The following is a 17,888-nucleotide window of genomic DNA, read 5'->3' as shown; positions in this document are numbered from 1 at the left end:
GGAACCAGATCATTCATGTCATGAGAAAAAAAACTGTCTTTTTTACTGAGCATGGTCTCCCCGGTGCCCAGACCCATTCCAACCCACCTAGTGCCTGGTCAGTAGAAACACATGCATCAGTAAGTGGGTGGAAGAAGGAAGGCCCCGCAGGTGCTGGAGGCGCCGTCCTTAACTGAGTCTTCTCACTGGCAGGTATATACAGGGGGCCTCATCACCCAAGGACATGGTCATCATTGTGGATGTGTGAGTGAGCCTTGTCGGCTGGTGGGACGGGACTAGGACTGGATTCTGCTGCCTGAGAACCTAATGAGGAAAGGGAGGGGGAAACCTGAGAGCCCCCACACACGTGCCCCCTCCCTGCCTGGTTTCCAGGAGTGGCAGCGTGAGCGGCTTGACTCTGAAGCTGATGAAGACATCCGTCTGCGAGATGCTAGACACGCTCTCTGATGATGACTATGTGAATGTGGCCTCAGTGAGTGGCGATGGCAGGCAGGCTGGGTACCACTCACCCCCATCCAACCTGCTCCCATGGCAACCATCAGCCCTGTACGACAGCTGTCCCCTGTGGCCAGCCTGAAGCCACTCACCACCCCACTGTCCCCACAGTTCAACGAGAAGGCGCAGCCTGTGTCTTGCTTCACACACCTGGTGCAGGCTAATGTGCGTAACAAGAAGGTGTTCAAGGAAGCTGTGCAGGGCATGGTGGCCAAGGGCACCACGGGCTACAAGGCCGGCTTCGAGTACGCCTTTGACCAGCTCCAGAATGTGAGCCCCACCGGTGGGCAAATGGGTAGCCAGGGGTGGGCGAGGGGCCAGGCTTGGTGACGTGGGAAGATAAAGATGGATAGCCTTGTTGATAGTAAACAGGCAGCTTAGACAGGCAGTACCATCTGCTGTGAGGGAGGAGGCCCCACCCTGGGCCCGGGAGAGACCAAGCACTGCCTGACTCTATGTCACCCTTTACTAGTCCAACATCACTCGGGCTAACTGCAACAAGATGATCATGATGTTCACGGATGGGGGTGAGGACCGCGTGCAGGATGTCTTCGAAAAGTACAATTGGCCCAATCGGACGGTGAGCCTCAGCCCTGGTGGGTGGCTGCCCTGAGCTAGGTCCAGGACGGGACAGGGCTGTCCTCAGGTGACCCCTGTGATGACCTCATTGCCCCGGCAGGTACGCGTGTTCACGTTCTCTGTAGGACAGCATAACTATGATGTCACACCCTTGCAGTGGATGGCCTGTACTAACAAAGGTACCTCATTGGCTCTCACTACCGGGGCCTCTGCCCGCTATGGCCTTCTGCCAGCTGTCCATCCATATGTCCAGCTGTTTGTTCACTCACTGTCTGTCTGTCCTTCCTTTGTGTGTTGCTTTGTCTATTTGGTGGGCCGTCTTGCTTGTCCATCTGACAAAGCGTCTTTCTGCCCATCTGGCTGTATGTCTGTCCATTGCCCGTCTGTCTCCAGCCTTTCTGCTCCTACATCTGTTTGCTGATCAATCCATCTCTCTGTGCATTTGCGTAAACTCACGTTACTGATATCCTCGAATGAGGATGCTTCCCCCACCCCATCTCTGCTGACCACTCCCACCTCTGCAGCTTCCTTAGACCCTACCATCTATCCTTTCCCATAGCATTGGTCACAGTGCCAGGGCGGGAGCATAAAGGAGTTGGGGGGGAAGAGTCACAATACACAGGTGTACCACCCAGGAGACATTACCCCCTGTGCTGCAGGCCTCGCTGTGCCAGTCAAACCCTCATCTCCTCCATTTGCAGGTTACTATTTTGAGATCCCTTCCATTGGAGCCATCCGCATCAACACACAGGTGAGGTTGTGGAAGAGGCCGCCCCTCCCAGGCCTTGGCTTCCTTCTAGTTGTGGCTGCGAGCTTTCCAGCCATGAGACAATAGCGACCCCTGGTGGCCGCTGTTGCACATGGCAGCAGATGAGAGAAAAGTGAGTTAGGAAGGACATTATTTAGTCCTCTCCTCTCCCAGGAATACCTGGATGTGCTGGGTAGGCCCATGGTACTGGCAGGCAAGGACGCCAAGCAAGTGCAATGGACAAACGTGTATGAAGATGCACTGGTAAGGCTTCTGGGCAAAGAAAGGGGACTGGTGGCCTTCCCTCAGGGAATATACCCACCCAGTTAAGACCCTTGAGGGGCTCCTTATTGGTGTTGACTAAGTAAAAGAAAATGACAGGTGGCCTGTGCCTGGGCCCCTTCTGTGAACACTCAGAGTAGAGACAGGGCTGGCTACAGGAGACCCCATTCCTCCTCTCCCTCCAGGGGCTGGGGTTGGTGGTAACAGGGACTCTCCCTGTTTTCAACCTGACACAGGATGGCCCTGGGGAAAAGAAGGTAAGTTGCCCAGTGGGTGATCTGGGGAGGGGTTGACATGCCTGTAGCTGGTCTGGGGATGGAGGAGGGACAGGCCATGCCACAGACTCGCCAGAGCAGCTGTCTGTGTCAGCAGCTTAGGCCTGGGCCAGGGGGCTCCACTATGGGCTTGACTCATTATAGCATACTGTCCCACTCCTTTGTGCCCAGAACCAGCTAATCCTGGGTGTGATGGGCATCGATGTGGCCTTGAATGACATCAAAAGGCTGACTCCCAACTACACAGTAAGTGTCCACCTGCCCCGCTGCCCTGGTGGGTGTCCATAGTGTCTGTCTGCAAGTCAGACTCGGCAGGGGACAGGGGGAGACAGGGGGACTGAAAGACCCTCACAGGGGCCTTGGACTCAGAGAATCAAGAAAGACTTCCCAAGGGGGTTGGTCTAAAGCCGGGGACAGCAAACATCATGGGAAGGAGTAGTCTGTGACTGTTTCAGGCCTTGCTGATCTAAACATCCACTCTCCTTGCTATTACTATAATGGGAAAGAAACTGCAGACAAATCATAGATATATGGCCCATACAGGTTTGTTTCGTTTTTGTTGGCTGGTTTTTTGAGACAGGATAGCTCTGACTATCCTGGAACTTATTACATAAACCAGGCTAGCCTCAAACTCACAGTGATCTGCCTACTTGTGCCTCCCAGATACTGGAATTAAAGGTGTAGACTACCATGCCTGGTAGCCTATAAAGTTTTATTTGTAGATTTTGATATTTGAATTCCATATAACTTTCATAACATAAAATAATTTTTTTGATTTTTAAAAAATATAGTGTGTGTGGATATTTTGCCTGGATGTTTTTCTGTGCCTGATACCTATGGAATCCAGAAGAAGACACTGGATCCCTGCAACTAGAGTTAGAGATGTCCATGAACTACTGTATGGGTGCTGGGAATCAAATCCAGTGCTCTGGAAGAGCAGTTAGTGCTCTTAACTGCAAGCCGCCTCTCCAGTTCCCTCTTTTGATTTTTTTTTTTTTAACTTAAAACCCACTGGGCGGTGGTGATGCACTCCTTTAATCCCAGCACTCAGGAGACAGGCACAGGGATCTCTGAGTTCGAGGCCAGCTTGGTATACAGAGGGAGTTCCGGGGCAAACAAGGCTACACAGGGAGATCCTGTCTCAATAAATAAAGCCATAAAACCCATTTGAGACTTACAGACAAATTATAGCAACAGGTGGCAGGCCAGATTCAGCCCTGCCCAGAAGTGTGCTGGAAGGGGTGGGAGTGGGGGTGGGGTGGGACAGAAGCAGAGGAAACTCTTCCAAATAAGAGCCTGACAGTGGAAGGCAGAATCCGAAACCAGGGAAGGGATGGACGGGATGGCAGTTTGGCTACTCAGAGCCTATGCTTAGAGGCCTGGGCCTCACTATGTAAGCAAGAGCAAGTGCCAAATGTGTGTGACAACTTCAAGCCTAAACCATGGGAAGCCTGAGAGGTTCCACATACAGTAAGAAACCGGCAGAGGCAAAGGCTTGTCGCTGGATACCACTCCCTCCTGCCCTTCCACAGGGCCTGCAGGATCCTAAGAGTCTCTCCTTCCTGTGCACCACCATGAAAATGGAGACAGGAAAGCTTAATTTGAGAGTCAGGCAGTAGGGACAAGGGAGCCTGCAGTAGGAACAAAAACAGTAGCCCTGTGTGTGGGCCTCATGCAAGTACAGAGATGGGGCTGGCTGGTTCCTCCTCCATGGGAAATGGAGAATGCCCGCCCGCCTACCTACAGGGCTAGTCAACCTTGGTGCGGACTGGTGTGTGAGGGACACCCAGCCTGTAAGTCCTGGCCTCAGAGGCAGACTTAGGGCCATATGGCAGGAGTGGGCTTTTGGCCAAAGGCAAGCAGTATGGGAAACACAATAGAGGGCGGCTCAGAGTCTAAGAAATCCCCGCACAGCCCTCTGAGCCCCCAATCTGCATCCCCACAGCTTGGCGCCAATGGCTATGTGTTCGCCATCGACCTCAACGGCTACGTGTTGCTACATCCCAATCTCAAGCCCCAGGTGAGCCACATGAGTAGCCCCCCAAGGTCTGGGAACCCCTCCAAGACCAGGACTCCTGATTTTCTATCTGGCTTCCCATAGACTACCAACTTCCGAGAGCCCGTGACCTTGGACTTCCTGGATGCGGAGCTGGAAGATGAGAACAAGGAGGAGGTGAGCTGATGGCAGGGAAGGGCGAGGAAACAGCTGGCTGGCACGGGAGCAGGGGGTTCACACCTTCCTTCCGCCCTTGCAGATCCGTCGCAGTATGATTGACGGCGACAAAGGCCACAAGCAGATCAGAACCTTGGTCAAATCCCTGGATGAGGTATGAAGGCTCAGGCCAGGGAACAAGGGCATCAGAAGGGGCACCCATCCCTACCCCCCCCACCCCTGCCTGCTCACCCAAGAACCTGATGCAGCCTCCTCTCCCAGAGGTACATAGATGAAGTGATCCGGAACTACACCTGGGCGCCTATACGGAGTACCAACTACAGGTGAGTGGCTCAAAGCCGAGCAGACAGCGGAGGGAGAAAGCGACCCCACCCCAACGTCTGAACCTGGCTGCTTCTCTCCTCTTGTACCCCCGTCCTTACTATTTATTTACCCTGAGATGTTTGGTTCTCCAGGGCCTCCCCTGGCCCCTGTGTGACAAGCAGAAGGTTCTGGAAGAACAGGACAGGACAGTGTACCTAACATTCCCCCACCCGGTCTCCTGGGTATCACACACACACACACACACACACACATACACACTGCTCACAGTCAGCATCGTGCCTCTGAGCCAGTCTTGACCCTCTCAGCCTAGGCTGTGCCCTATACCGCTGGCCCTCCGTCCATTCTGGAATGCCAGGAGCATTGTCACAACCCAGGACCAGCACATACTGTTTCCTGGCTCTCACAGGGTTCATGTTCTGCCCCTCAAAAGCTTCCTGTGGGCCAGGAGATGGTGGGGCAGGTGGGTGCTGAGGTGGGCAGTACGGTGGGGAGTCACTTTGGGACTTAGTCACGTAGTTTCGAAGTCTTCAGAATGGTTTGGGAGAAGAGGGCTCAGGACCCTGGTGTCTCCAAAGTGTTAATCCCTAGGATACGCAGTTGTGCAGGGGAGTTGTGGCCACCACAGCTTGAGCCTCTTTGGCTTCAAGGCCCTAGAAAGGACGGGTGAGTGTGGCCTACCTGTCCTCATCAGTGACCTGTGCTCTCCCTTCCCCTCCTCCCCAGCCTGGGGCTGGTGCTCCCACCCTACAGCACCTACTACCTCCAAGCCAACCTCAGCGACCAGATCCTGCAGGTCAAGTGTAAGTGGCCTGGCCCCTGCCTGCGTCTGCACCCCTGCCTCCGCCCCTGCACCCTTGGCCGGCCCCAGGCAGCATAGCCAGCCGAGCTTTCTGGGCAAGGCAGCCCCTCCTGCCCAGTCTGCCCAGCCTCAGGCACGCCCACAGGCTGGGGAACCAGCCTTCGAAAGTCTGTGGAAATCTGCATGCTTGCCTTTTCTCAGATTTGGTTCTAGACCATTCTCTCATGGTTCCCGTGGAGGACTGTTTTTGGTTTTTCCTATCCCGTGTCTTCCCTCCTTAGCCTGCCTGCCCTGAACACTTCTGGGGGCTACATTCCTGGACGACACCCCTCCCCTCCCTTCTCTTTACTCTCCTTGCCCTAGTCCTCCCTCTGTGGTACCATCTCTGTCCCAAGGTCTCTTGTCCTCCTCCCCCTCCTCCCCCTCCTCCCCCTCCTCTTCCTCCTCCCCCTACTCCTCCTCCTCTCCATCCTTTCTCTCTCCTCCTCCTTCCCCTCCTCTTCCTCCTCCTCCCCCTCTTCTCCTTCCTCCCTCTTCTACTCCTCCTCCTCCTACTCCTCCCCCTCTTCTCCCTCCTCCCTCTCCTCTCCCTCCTCCCCCTCCTCCTCCTCCTTCAGGTCACATTCTCCCTCCATCTCTTCCTCTCATTTTTCTCTTCCTCTTCCTCCTCTCTCCTCTTCACCCTATCCCCCTCTCTCTTGCCTTGCCCTTCTGCTCAGTGCCTCCATCCCTTCTCTCTAACCTAGAACCCCTGCCTGCCTTCCCTCAGTCTTCCTTTTGTCTGCCTTCTTCCCTTTTTCCTCCCTCCTCCTTTGCTCCCTTGACTCTTCCCTCCTTTACCCCCCTATTCTATTCTATTCTCTCTCTCCCCCACCCCTCTCCCTCCCTCCCTCTTCTGCTTCCTTCCTCTCCCTCCTCCAGCTCTCTCCCTCCTCTGCCTGTGGCTCCCCGTGCATGCCTGCTCACCACGGGCCTCTCTGGAAAGGCCTGGATCTCAGGCCTGGCCCTGCCTGCCCAATGCCAGAGGTCACCGGGAGGGAGGCTGGGCCTCCGGCCCCACCGGGCGCCCCCACCTGCCTGGCCGACCGGGGCTCATCTCCTTTGAGTTTCTCGCTCTCTCTTTTCTCTCTCATGTCGTTTTTTTTGCAAGAAGTTTCCTTTCGGTATGATGATGAGACACAATATTTTCATTCAAACAGCCATTGAATAAAATATTGTTTGTGCCCCTCCCCTCCCCCTCCCCCTTTTCGTTTGTTTTTGTGTTTGTGTTTTTGTTTTCCTCGCTTTCTCTCTTGGTGGACTGTCCCAGTGCCAATCAGCAAACTGAAGGGCAAGTATATTCAGAACCAGTGCTCCCTCCTCCCCCACCCCCCACCCTCACACCCCTGCTTGCCCCCCTTCCTGCCCAGGACCAGCCACAGCCCTGCCCTCCAGAGCTCCTTCCCAGCATCCTTGGCTCCTCAATTCTTGCCTTTCCTTTGATCCTGACACCCCTCTTAGAGCCAGTAGCCCACTTCCGGGGCTGTCTGCAGAAAGTTCTCCAGCGTGTCCTGTGGGCCCAGACTCCTTCCTCCCACTCCCCAGCCCCTGTGGGACCCTATGGGAAGCCCCCTGCCACCCCAACTTCTCTGGCCCTCCAAGACAACTCAACAGTGAGAACAGAGCTGGATGCTTCACCACCACCCACCCATCGGGGCAGTAGGTTCGAGATGCAGTTGGTAGGGAAGTCCCAGCAGGCACCCTCTGGAAAGCTCTTAGGCCTGGGGTTCTGGTGTGGCCCCAGAGCTCACAGACCCACTAGAAGAGAAGTAAGCCTTTGTGGGGGTCACAGAAGGCAGGCAGCCTGGCCCCAGGACAAGGTTGTCCAGCCATCCAGGTAGCGTGTGATACCTTCTGAGGCCTTCTAAGGGCCCTTGGGCTCTCTGCCCTTAGGGAAGGCTCATCGGTATGGGAAAGCTATTCCGCTGGGGAAATGAAGGCAGACTCAAGAACTGTATTCTTCTCCAGGCACAGGGTGGGATCTTTTGGATCCCAAAACAATCTAGAGGTAAACAGCCTAGTGACAAAGAAAAAGGCCCTCAAGTCAGTTCCCAGGACAGTGGATCGTGAGACGCCAGGCCTTGTCAGAGAACAGGAGGAGTTAGAAGGGGTGGCATATGATGAGATCTGCTGCCTTTCCAGGGAACCCTGTGAGGTGTGGAGAACCACATGAGGCTATCCCCCAACCTGGAAGCAGAGGATTTCCCACAAAACCCAGGGTCCTTGTCTAGCCTAGTCCAACAAAGGGAGAAGCTGCCCCGCTGGCCTGGGTCAGGGGCGGACGCGTACCCCAATCCCACTGGCTTGAGTTGTCTTTTTTATCATCTCCCACATCCCACCCTCTGACCCTAGAACTTCAAGACCCTGGTGACATGACAAACATAGCATAGTCTCCCTCCTTCTCCCTCCTCCCTCTCTTTTCTTTCTCCTCCTCCCCCTCTCCCCACCCTACCCTTGGCTTGTGTCCAAACCCTGCCTCACAGTCCTATCAGAAGGGAACAGTCCAACCAGTGACTGCCCAGCCCCTCAAAGCAGCCTGAGTTTCCCATGTTCAGAACTTTGCAGTGCATCATGGGAGTATTTGGGAACCATGAAAATCCCTCCTTGGGGATGACTAAAACTCTGCAGTAAAAAGAGTTTGAGCAGTTGGAGAGGATAGGGTAAAAGCCAAGTGCGGCACAGGCCTAAAATCCCAGCATTCAAGAGGCTCAGGCAAGAATTGGAGGCTCCTCAAGGCAACAGAGGCCATCTTTTTAAAAACAAAGGGAGGTGACTGCCAGACTTACTCAAGCCAAGGCCCTCACGGATGCACATAATGGTTGGGAATACAGCTCAGCTGCAACAGTGCTTGTCACTGCTGGCATTCACAAGGTCCCAGGTTCAATCCCCAGGGTCATGTAAGTCAGGTGCGATGGTGCCTGCCCATATCCCAGCATTCTGAAGGTGTGTGTAAGAGAATCAGAAGTTCAAGGTCATCCTCGACCATATAAGGGAGTCCTAGGCCAACACAGACTGCAGACCTTGTCTCTAAAGAATAAAATATGCCCACAGCAGGGTAATCCAGTCCAGATGGGCAGAGAGAGGGGCCGTAGTGGAGGTCTGTGAGCACAAGCCTGTGCAAAGACAAACATGCCCACCCACTTATGTATCCATTGCACACACACGCACAGCTCATAAGCCTGAGGCACAGACCCATCTGTTAGACCGTCCACCCAGACACTCCCAGCATTCTTCCCCCCCAGCCCTGCCCCCCAACCCTGTCTACCCCTTGGAAGGGAGGGAACTAGACCTTCCCTGGGTACTCTGCTCCTCCCAGCCAGGAAAGCAAGTGTGCAGGGTCTAGCAGCAGCCCTGCCTCATCACACTACACAACAGTTCCTGCCCCCTGCCAGTTTCCTGTCACCCAGCATCCTGTTGGGGGAGGACACCCCACTCCCAGACCCCCACGATGCACTGCAGTACCTCCACCAGCAGCAGCTGCTCACACCCGTCTCTGGTTGGACTGTCTGTGCCCGTGAGAAACCCTCTCGGTTTGGCCATGTTGATGCCTGACAGAACAAAAGCAAGGCCTACCAAAAAGCAAACAGCTGCGGCTGCAAAGAGAGATCCAAAAATCCCGCAGCCAAAAGCGGATTCCCTTCCTCAAAGTCTCTTCGGAGGCAACGGCAGCTCAGCATGCGGTTTTTCCATCATGGATGTGATAAGAGCTAGACCGGCGCCTCCCCCAGACCATGCATATATATAGCAGTGTGTGTATATATATATGTGTGTGTGTGTGTCTGTGTATATGTGCTATACAGCAGTATGGGAGCATATACAGCCACGCCAAGGGACTCACTGCCGACAGAGGACCAGGCCCGGGCAACATATTGGCTATAACTGCCCTTCCCCTGCGATGCCACAGCCTCCACAGGCCCCACACCCTCCTCGCCCCGCCCTTCTCTCTGGCCCAAACCTGAACGCGGAAGTGGCGGGTTCCCTCTTTGCCAGTGTCTCCCCCCTCCCTCAAGCTGCCTTGCCCCTACCTGTCCCTCCAGCCCCGTCAGCTCTGAGCCCCCTGGCCTCCCGCCTCCCCAGCCCCCGCCGGATAACCCCCCCGTTTCTGTTGCAGATTTTGAGTTCCTGCTTCCCAGCAGCTTTGAGTCTGAAGGACATGTTTTCATTGCTCCCAGGTAGCTCGCGTGTGGCCTTGCTGAGGCGCCCTCCCCTCCCCTGACCGTTCTGGCCCCACCTCCCGCACCGCTGCCTGGAGCTCTGTGTGTCTATGTCCTGTGCAGTGTTTCTCCCATGCCCCTCCCCCGTACATAGCCGGTATGTGCGGCTGTGCATACCCAGGCCATGTAGCCGCACCAGGCAGCAGTAGCCCACAGACCATCGCCCACCAGGCCTGGGGCAGGTGGGCTTAGGATTCTCAGCCACCTCCTGTGCCCTCCCAGGCCACCAGGAAGGAGGAGCCCTTTCCACCTTGGGCTGGCTGTCTCCCCCCACCAGCACACCCTCGCAGCCCTGGCAGCTGCTGCTCTGGTCTGCGGTGTCCTGCCCATACCTGACCCGCCCCCATTGTCCTGTGTCAGTCAGTGTTTGTGTGGGTCTGAGGGCTGAGCCAGCCAGAGCCCCTGTGGCCATTGCCAGTGCTGCTCCTGCTAGGTGTGGCTCGCTGAGCCTGGGGGAGGAATGGGAGGGAGGGTGAGGGCTTTGAAGAATTGCTCTGGTAAGTGGGGGATCAGGATGCAGACAGAGCTATCCCAGGAGTTCACACTCACTGTGTGAACACAGGTATCCTAGAACTTGAATGAGAGCACTCTCCGGTTCCACACAGGGCTCTGGACACTCCTAACCTCCGTGCGTAGGCACGCCGCGTGCATGCATGCACCCACAAATTTCTGACTCTCTGTGGATGTTTGTGCCTGTGAGCCATTGTGTCTGTGTGGGGTGGTCTGTGTGCGTTAGTGATCGGAACTGGTCTGGGAAGTGTGATTGTGAAGTAGTGTCTTTTCTCTAACTGCTGCGGGAACACTGAATAAGTGTGTGTGAGTGAACGAAGTCCCCTGGAGATGTGAACATACATTTCACATGTGTGGTATACATTGTGCACAGTTGTGTGGCTGTCACTGGGCGTGTCCACACAGTTTACAGACACTGGGGGCCAGTGGATCAATGTGGCTACAAATCCAGTCCCAGGTGCCCACACTAAACTCTGGGTCCTCCCACAGCCTGGGAAGTTTGCTCATTTTTTAAACTGTCCATAGAGTTGCTGTCATCTGGGCCACTGGGGATTTACCTGGTGGCAGGGTAGAGACTAAGGGTTCAAGCAAGAGAGATGGCTCCATCCATCAGAGAGAGGGTCTGCCACACCCACGTTTTCTGGACCCAGAGCCTGAACCTGGCGAGGGTCTGGCCGCCATGAGAAACAGCCAGTCCAAGAACCCACACATCCCTACTGACACCCCAACTGTGGCATGATGAAAAAACTGAGCCCCGGGAGGAGCAGGAATGCATTGCCCAAAGGCACAAGGCCAGGAAGAGGCAGGGTGGCGTTCTAGACACTGACAACAGCAAGTGTCGATATTCAACCCCACTCATGCCCATGAGGACAATGGCGGGCATACAGGTGGATGAGCCATCCCCCTGGGGCCCCCTGGGGGTGCCATCTGGGTCCAACTATATACAAGAGATGGCAGGTTCAGCAGGGCCAAGACCAGGAAAGAGAAAAGGCACCAGGGTGGAGGAAGCAGTCCCTCCTCCTGCCCACTCTGCCTACCCCAACTAAGGCCCAGCAGCCTTCAGGATCTTGGTGACCGCAGCCTGTGAGAACATTCATGCCCCTCCCTGCAACCTGGACTTCTCAGCCACCATCCCCCAGGCAGCCTGTCGGGAAGCCTGGACCCCCTGCCCTGTGCAGGTCCCCAAGCCCACTCTTCTTGCCCCTCCCCACCCCCAGAGAGTATTGCAAGGACTTGAATGCCTCGGACAACAACACCGAGTTCCTGAAGAACTTCATCGAGCTCATGGAGAAAGTAACTCCGGACTCCAAGCAGTGTGAGTATAGGGCGGGGCCTGTGGGATAGCAGGGTCTGGGGTCAGGGCATAGAGACCAAAGGGAGGGGTCTGGAGGGGGCAGGGCCTGGACCAAGGGCATAGAGAAGGCTTTCACCAGAGCCCTGGAGATTAGAGGCGGGGATGCCATGGCTCTACAATAAGACACCTTTCCATCTTGTCCTATTCCAGGTAATAACTTCCTTCTGCACAACTTGATTCTAGACACGGGCATTACACAGCAGTTAGTGGAACGTGTGTGGCGGGACCAAGATCTCAACACGTACGCACCATTGCCCAGGCTATGGCTCTGTGTAGCAGGAGGCTGGGGTTGGCCCAGAGGCCTCAGCCTTGCACACTAGAAGGCGTGCCTATGACCTCATCTTCCTGTTGTCCCCAGGTACAGCCTGCTAGCCGTATTTGCTGCCACTGATGGTGGCATCACACGTGTCTTCCCGAACAAGTAAGTGACCAGCCCCATGCAGCCACAGCTGGGACTTTGCCATGACTTCACTACCCAGAAGCCTCAGCACTGCCCAGGCCATTGTACACCACAAGCTGCCTTATGGTGTGCAGTTGTATGCCCGCTGAGCTCTGCCTGTCTTGGGTGTTCTAGGGCAGCTGAAGACTGGACAGAAAACCCTGAACCCTTCAATGCCAGCTTCTACCGCCGCAGCCTGGATAACCGTGGTTATATCTTCAAGCCCCCACACCAGGACTGTGAGTGTCTGTCCATAATGCCCAGCAGCAGGTGGGAGGCCTTAACTGAGACCAGGGAGGTGAAAGGTTATGCCAGACGCTGTACGGGATGCTATACGCTGGGCCCAGCCCTGGTTTGGCAGGGCCCAGTTTTGGAGCGGGCGGTCCAGTCAGCCTTCACTCCTGACTGCTGCACTCATCCACCCCAGCCCTGTTAAGACCACTGGAGCTGGAGAATGACACCGTAGGCGTCCTCGTCAGCACAGCTGTGGAGCTCAGTCTAGGCCGTCGCACACTGAGGCCAGCAGGTGAATGCTACGACTGAGGAGGGGCTGGGGCGATAGTCTAGATGCTCATAGGTAGCACAGATAGTCATTGCTTTCTCCCACAGTGGTGGGTGTCAAACTGGACCTAGAGGCTTGGGCTGAAAAGTTCAAGGTGCTTGCCAGCAACCGTACCCATCAGGACCAACCTCAGAAGGTATTTGGGCAGGGGAAGGGGAGTAAGCCCTCTCTGGAGACTCCAAGGACTCCTAACAAGCCTGCCACTGGTGCCAGAGCCTATGGGAAGGTGGGGGAGGGTTCCACAGGCGGCCTGGGAACCAGCATATGAGGGGGAACAGATGTGAGGCCCCTGGTGGGCGCCTCACAGTCCCCATTCTCTGCCCAGCAGTGTGGCCCCAGCAGCCACTGTGAGATGGACTGCGAGGTTAACAACGAGGTGCGTGCGCTCTGATTCTGCTCTGAACCCCAGCTGCCCTCATCCCCAGATAGCCTGCCCTTCAGCCTTTCCACCTTGACACCCCTACCCTGACTTCCTCTTCTTGCCTGCCTTAGAGGAGTGATGCCCCTCACTCTGAACCATTGGCCTGCCAGGGCCTGAAATAGTCTTGGTGGAGCCCCCTCGCCATTTTTAATCTCCCTTGCCTACCTCTTAGGACCTTCTCTGTGTCCTCATTGATGATGGAGGATTCTTGGTGCTGTCAAACCAGAACCATCAGTGGGACCAGGTAAGGGTCAGGAAGAAAGTGGAAGGACAGTGTAGGTCAGAGCCTTCTAGAGCATGCCACTGCCAGCCCTGTGACTATGTCTCCCCCTGGACCCCCAGGTTGGCAGATTCTTCAGTGAGGTGGATGCCAACCTGATGCTAGCACTGTACAATAACTCCTTCTACACAAGAAAGGAATCCTATGACTATCAGGCAGCCTGTGCCCCTCAGCCTCCTGGCAACTTGGGTGCTGCACCCCGAGGTGTCTTTGTGGTAAGCTCCCAGAAATGCCAGGAAATTAGGGGTTGGGAGACCCGCCTACAGTGACACACCCCAACACACCTCTAACAGAACCAGAGACGACCTTGCTCCTCTCTCCACTGCAGCCCACCATTGCAGATTTCCTTAACTTGGCCTGGTGGACCTCTGCTGCCGCCTGGTGAGTCCTAGAGGAGAGGTTGGTAAAGGAGGCCTGTAAGGCACTGGCCGTCTGCTGACTGCCGGTACCCGGTGCCCCGTGCTCTACAGGTCCTTATTCCAGCAGCTACTCTACGGTCTCATCTACCACAGCTGGTTCCAGGCAGGTAAGTAGGGCTTGGGAGGCTCAGTCCCAAATCTGAGTCCAGGGTGGAAATAGACGCTCGCATCACAGGGAGGGTGGAGCTTAGGGCTGAGCCAAGCTGAGGAGGACAACGTGCCATTGTCTGTGGGCGGGGCTGAGGCGTCTGGGCCCCGCAGACCCGGCAGAAGCCGAGGGCAGCCCCGAGACGCGTGAGAGCAGCTGCGTCATGAAACAGACCCAGTACTACTTCGGCTCGGTGAACGCGTCCTATAACGCCATCATTGACTGCGGAAACTGCAGCAGGTACTTGCGTAGCGAGGGGCGGGGCGTGTTGGAGGGGCGTGGTCTGCAACAGGTGTGGGTGGGGTGATGGCTCCAGGGTGGAGCAAACCTCCAAGGCTCTATCCACCCTTTGATCGTCCCTCCAGGCTGTTCCACGCGCAGAGACTGACCAACACCAACCTTCTGTTCGTGGTGGCCGAGAAGCCGCTATGCAGCCAGTGCGAGGCTGGCCGGCTGCTACAGAAGGAGACACACTGTATCCTGCCCCCGCCCTCCCCACCACCCGCTCCCCTCCTGCCCCGCCCTCCCCCCAAGTATCTGCCACCTCCTCCTTGACTCCCCACCCATGCCCAGCGGACGGCCCGGAGCAGTGTGAGCTGGTGCAGAGACCGCGATACCGAAGAGGTCCGCACATCTGTTTTGACTACAACGCGACGGTGAGTCGGGGGGAGCGACGCTGCTGGCATCTGGGGCCTGCGCCGGCTGGGTACCGACCGCTTCCTTGTCTTCCTCCCCCCGCAGGAAGATACCTCAGACTGTGGCCGCGGAGCCTCCTTCCCTCCGTCACTGGGCGTCTTGGTTTCCCTGCAGCTGTTGCTCCTCCTGGGCCTGCCGCCTCGGCCGCAGCCTCAGGTCCACTCCTTCGCTGCCTCTCGCCGCCTCTAAGCGACCCACACACACACATCATACCCCCGCCTTGGCCTCCTAGCCTTTCGCTCACCCTCCCATTCCACATTCCCCAATCTAGAGCCTTGGCCACTCCTTCCTGAAGGACCTGGGCCCCTTCCCCCGGAGCCTGTGCCTTGGGGCAGGGGAGCCCCAAAGTAAGGTGCCATGGTGTTTGGCACTCAAGATTTAGCTCACCCTTAAACTGTCCAAGTGCCCGAAGTCCCTGGACTCATCCCCGGGGGCTGGGACAGGAGGCCACTAGTACCGATGCCAAACCAGGCCTCCACCAACCCACCTGCCTGGAGATTTCCTCTATATAGGCAACCCTGCCACTGCTGAGCGCCTCTAACCGGCCCTCTGGCCCCACCTAAGCCCAAACATACCTTCTCTGGGGAAAAAAAAGAGATAGAAGGAGAGATGGTAGTGGTGAGAGATTGGGGGGGGGACACCCCCTCCCCATAGGCTTCTCGACCTTTCAGGCTACAACACCCCAGCCTTGCAGGTGTCAAGGCAGTCTAACAATGATATCAGTTAAAATACACCCTATATACACCTGGACCTCTGAGAGCGGACCACCGTGAGACTCTCACTAGACATACCTGTGAGGAAACACAGTCAGACGTGCACCGTGGCGGGGCACACAAAGCCTTATACTGGGCGGGGGTCAGTGAAGGGGTTCGCTTGTGTCTCTCACCTCCGCCTCTACTCTGAGATGCAGCCTGGCTGGTCCTCCCATCTCTAAAACTGAATGTCAAACCGTGCCAAACGCTGGGGGAAGGCCTCTCTGTATCACCCCTAGCCTAGCCACCAGTGTCCCCAAGTGCCCCTCCCCCTGCCAGGTGCTCATTGTAATCACTGCTCACCAGTGTCAGGCCCCTAGCAGGACCACACATCACTGCCTGAATCCCTTTGGCAGAAGAACCCTGCCAGACATCATACTTTGCCTTAGCAGGGGTGACTTGCTCTCTCCTGGCTGGGCCATCCCATCCGCAATCTGGTTCTTACATGCTCAGGCCTAATTCCCTCTGTACACACACACACACACACACTCACACACACTCCCTGCCCCTAGGAGGCCAAATTGCCCCTCCCTTATTGAACACACACTTGCACCAAGCACATGTCTCACCAACCACACTGCACACACAGAGGCTGGGCCCAGGACACATCTCTTCACACTGTTCATTCTGTCATTTCTCCCAAAGGCATCGTAACCTGGGGGCCAGGAGGGGACTGAGGGCAGGGGGGGGCAGGGGTGTAGCCATGAGGCTCAGATGGACTGGGAGGAGGGGGGAGGGTGATACATTAATTAATGGCTTCGTTAATTAATGTCACGTTGCTTGTTGCTTTCTCAGTGTGTGTATGGTCCATGCCCAATGCTGGTGACAGGGTGGGTGCCCATGATGGGTCCCCAGCCTGGAGGTCAGCTGTGTCCTGTGGGGGCGCGTGTGTAACTGTAGTGTAGTCAGGTGCTCAACGGAGAATATAAACAAAAAAAAAGGAAACAAACGTATACAGAAAAATAAATATATATTTTAAGTTTAAAAAGAAACAAAACCAGACAGAACAATCCCCATCAGGTAGTTGTCCAACCCCCAGCTGGGTTCAACCCTCTCATCACCCACCTGACCTAGCTGTCCCCTCACTGTGTCACCATGGGCTGGGGGACTTGGGGGCCATTTCCTTTGCCTTTTTTTTTCTTTTTGGTTGTTCTATTTTGTACAGACAAGTTGGGAAAACAACAGCGACAAAAAAAAAGTCGAGAAACTTTGTAAAATATTGTGTGTGTGATTCCTTGTAAAATATTTTCAAATGGTTTATTACAGAAGATCAGTTATTAAATAATGTTCATATTTTCACTTCAAACCAGTTTCCATCCACTGTGTGGGCCTTGGGTTGAGGACTGGGTAGTTAGGACCACAGGTGGCCTTGGCCTCTGAGCACTGCCCTGCTCTGCTAGGAGGAAAAGCCTCGCAGTCCTGTTCCTCAGAGGCTCCAGCCCTCGAAGAAGCACTTTGTTTCATATCAAGTCACAAGTCTCTAAGAAAGAAACCGTCAAGGGGATGGGGCAAAACCCCACCAGCCAGAGCCTCAAGGCAAGGCCAGGACTCCAAAGGAAAGACCAATGAGAGGTGCTCAGTCAGCTGAGACCCATCCTTGTGATCAGACCGGTCCAGTCCGGACAACCAGATCCTCCCCTGGAGTGACACAACAGGTGTTAGAACTCAAATGCCCAAGGATGCCAGGATCAGGCCATCCACCAGCAAGAGCAGACTCCATCATGATTCATGGAGGTCAGAGGCCAGGACAGCTCCTGCAAATCTTTTGTCAAGTGTGTGTGTGTGTGTGTGTGTGTGTCTGTCTGTGTGTCTGTGTAGGTCTCCCTACATAGGCCAGGGTGTGTGTGTGTGTGTGTGTGTGTGTGTGTGCGCGCGTCTCTCTACATAGGCCAGAGTGTGTATGTGTGTGTCTCCTTACATAGGCCAGGATGTATGTGTGTGTGTGTGTGTGTGTGTGTGTGTGTGTGTGTGTCTCCCTTCATAGGCCAGGGTGTGTGTGTGTGTGTGTATGTGTGTGTGTGTGTGTCTCCCTACATAGGCCAGGGTGTGTGTGTGTGTGTGTCTCCCTACATAGGCCAGGGTGTGTGTGTGTGTGTGTGTGTGTGTGTGTGTGTGTGTGTCCTGCATAAGTCAAGCTATAGTGAGGGGTGACTAGGTCTCCCCACATAGGCCAGGCTGGCAGGGCTGGCAGGATGTGCCACAGCACAAACACGGGTCAGAGGAAAACTGACAGCCTGCAGGCTTTCTCTCCTCCCACTATTTCTTCCAGTTGTGAGACTTGGCACCAAGTGCCCATACCCAGTGTGCATCTCACAGGCCTCGCACCTGCATTCTCTTCATGGGAAGAAAACGAAGCCACCAACCTAGACAGTCCTGAGC

At 55.6% G+C, this 17,888-nt stretch overlaps 1 protein-coding gene across 4 annotated transcripts in view; it reads left to right on the top strand.

Annotated features, from left to right (window-relative positions):
• Cacna2d2 (calcium voltage-gated channel auxiliary subunit alpha2delta 2) overlaps nucleotides 1-16,818 on the top strand; it is a 129,293-nt gene extending 112,475 nt beyond the window's left edge. The window contains exons 9-38 of one of the 4 annotated variants that reach the window (XM_052187373.1): nucleotides 193-243; nucleotides 373-472; nucleotides 607-765; nucleotides 968-1,075; nucleotides 1,175-1,253; nucleotides 1,776-1,825; nucleotides 1,997-2,086; nucleotides 2,290-2,361; nucleotides 2,551-2,625; nucleotides 4,325-4,399; nucleotides 4,481-4,552; nucleotides 4,635-4,706; nucleotides 4,814-4,875; nucleotides 5,600-5,676; nucleotides 9,826-9,886; nucleotides 11,656-11,753; nucleotides 11,943-12,033; nucleotides 12,151-12,213; nucleotides 12,367-12,470; nucleotides 12,659-12,757; nucleotides 12,841-12,929; nucleotides 13,122-13,169; nucleotides 13,387-13,458; nucleotides 13,557-13,709; nucleotides 13,823-13,875; nucleotides 13,965-14,020; nucleotides 14,175-14,301; nucleotides 14,427-14,537; nucleotides 14,630-14,717; nucleotides 14,803-16,818. In XM_052187373.1, the coding sequence (XP_052043333.1) occupies nucleotides 193-243; nucleotides 373-472; nucleotides 607-765; nucleotides 968-1,075; nucleotides 1,175-1,253; nucleotides 1,776-1,825; nucleotides 1,997-2,086; nucleotides 2,290-2,361; nucleotides 2,551-2,625; nucleotides 4,325-4,399; nucleotides 4,481-4,552; nucleotides 4,635-4,706; nucleotides 4,814-4,875; nucleotides 5,600-5,676; nucleotides 9,826-9,886; nucleotides 11,656-11,753; nucleotides 11,943-12,033; nucleotides 12,151-12,213; nucleotides 12,367-12,470; nucleotides 12,659-12,757; nucleotides 12,841-12,929; nucleotides 13,122-13,169; nucleotides 13,387-13,458; nucleotides 13,557-13,709; nucleotides 13,823-13,875; nucleotides 13,965-14,020; nucleotides 14,175-14,301; nucleotides 14,427-14,537; nucleotides 14,630-14,717; nucleotides 14,803-14,946 (2,599 nt within the window). In that variant the 3' untranslated portion in view covers nucleotides 14,947-16,818. Of the gene's footprint in view, nucleotides 1-192; nucleotides 244-372; nucleotides 473-606; nucleotides 766-967; nucleotides 1,076-1,174; nucleotides 1,254-1,775; nucleotides 1,826-1,996; nucleotides 2,087-2,289; nucleotides 2,362-2,550; nucleotides 2,626-4,324; nucleotides 4,400-4,480; nucleotides 4,553-4,634; nucleotides 4,707-4,813; nucleotides 4,876-5,599; nucleotides 5,677-9,825; nucleotides 9,887-11,655; nucleotides 11,754-11,942; nucleotides 12,034-12,150; nucleotides 12,214-12,366; nucleotides 12,471-12,658; nucleotides 12,758-12,840; nucleotides 12,930-13,118; nucleotides 13,170-13,386; nucleotides 13,459-13,556; nucleotides 13,710-13,822; nucleotides 13,876-13,964; nucleotides 14,021-14,174; nucleotides 14,302-14,426; nucleotides 14,538-14,629; nucleotides 14,718-14,802 lie in introns of all 4 variants that reach the window. The other 3 variants (XM_052187372.1, XM_052187375.1, XM_052187374.1) reach the window with 3 other exon arrangements.
• The last annotated feature ends 1,070 nt before the right edge of the window (nucleotides 16,819-17,888 follow it).

Source organism: Apodemus sylvaticus, chromosome 7 (assembly GCF_947179515.1).
Source record: "Apodemus sylvaticus chromosome 7, mApoSyl1.1, whole genome shotgun sequence".
NCBI lineage: Eukaryota > Metazoa > Chordata > Mammalia > Rodentia > Muridae > Apodemus > Apodemus sylvaticus.
Note: the sequence above shows the minus strand (reverse complement) of the source record. Positions and strands in the feature narration are given on the sequence as shown.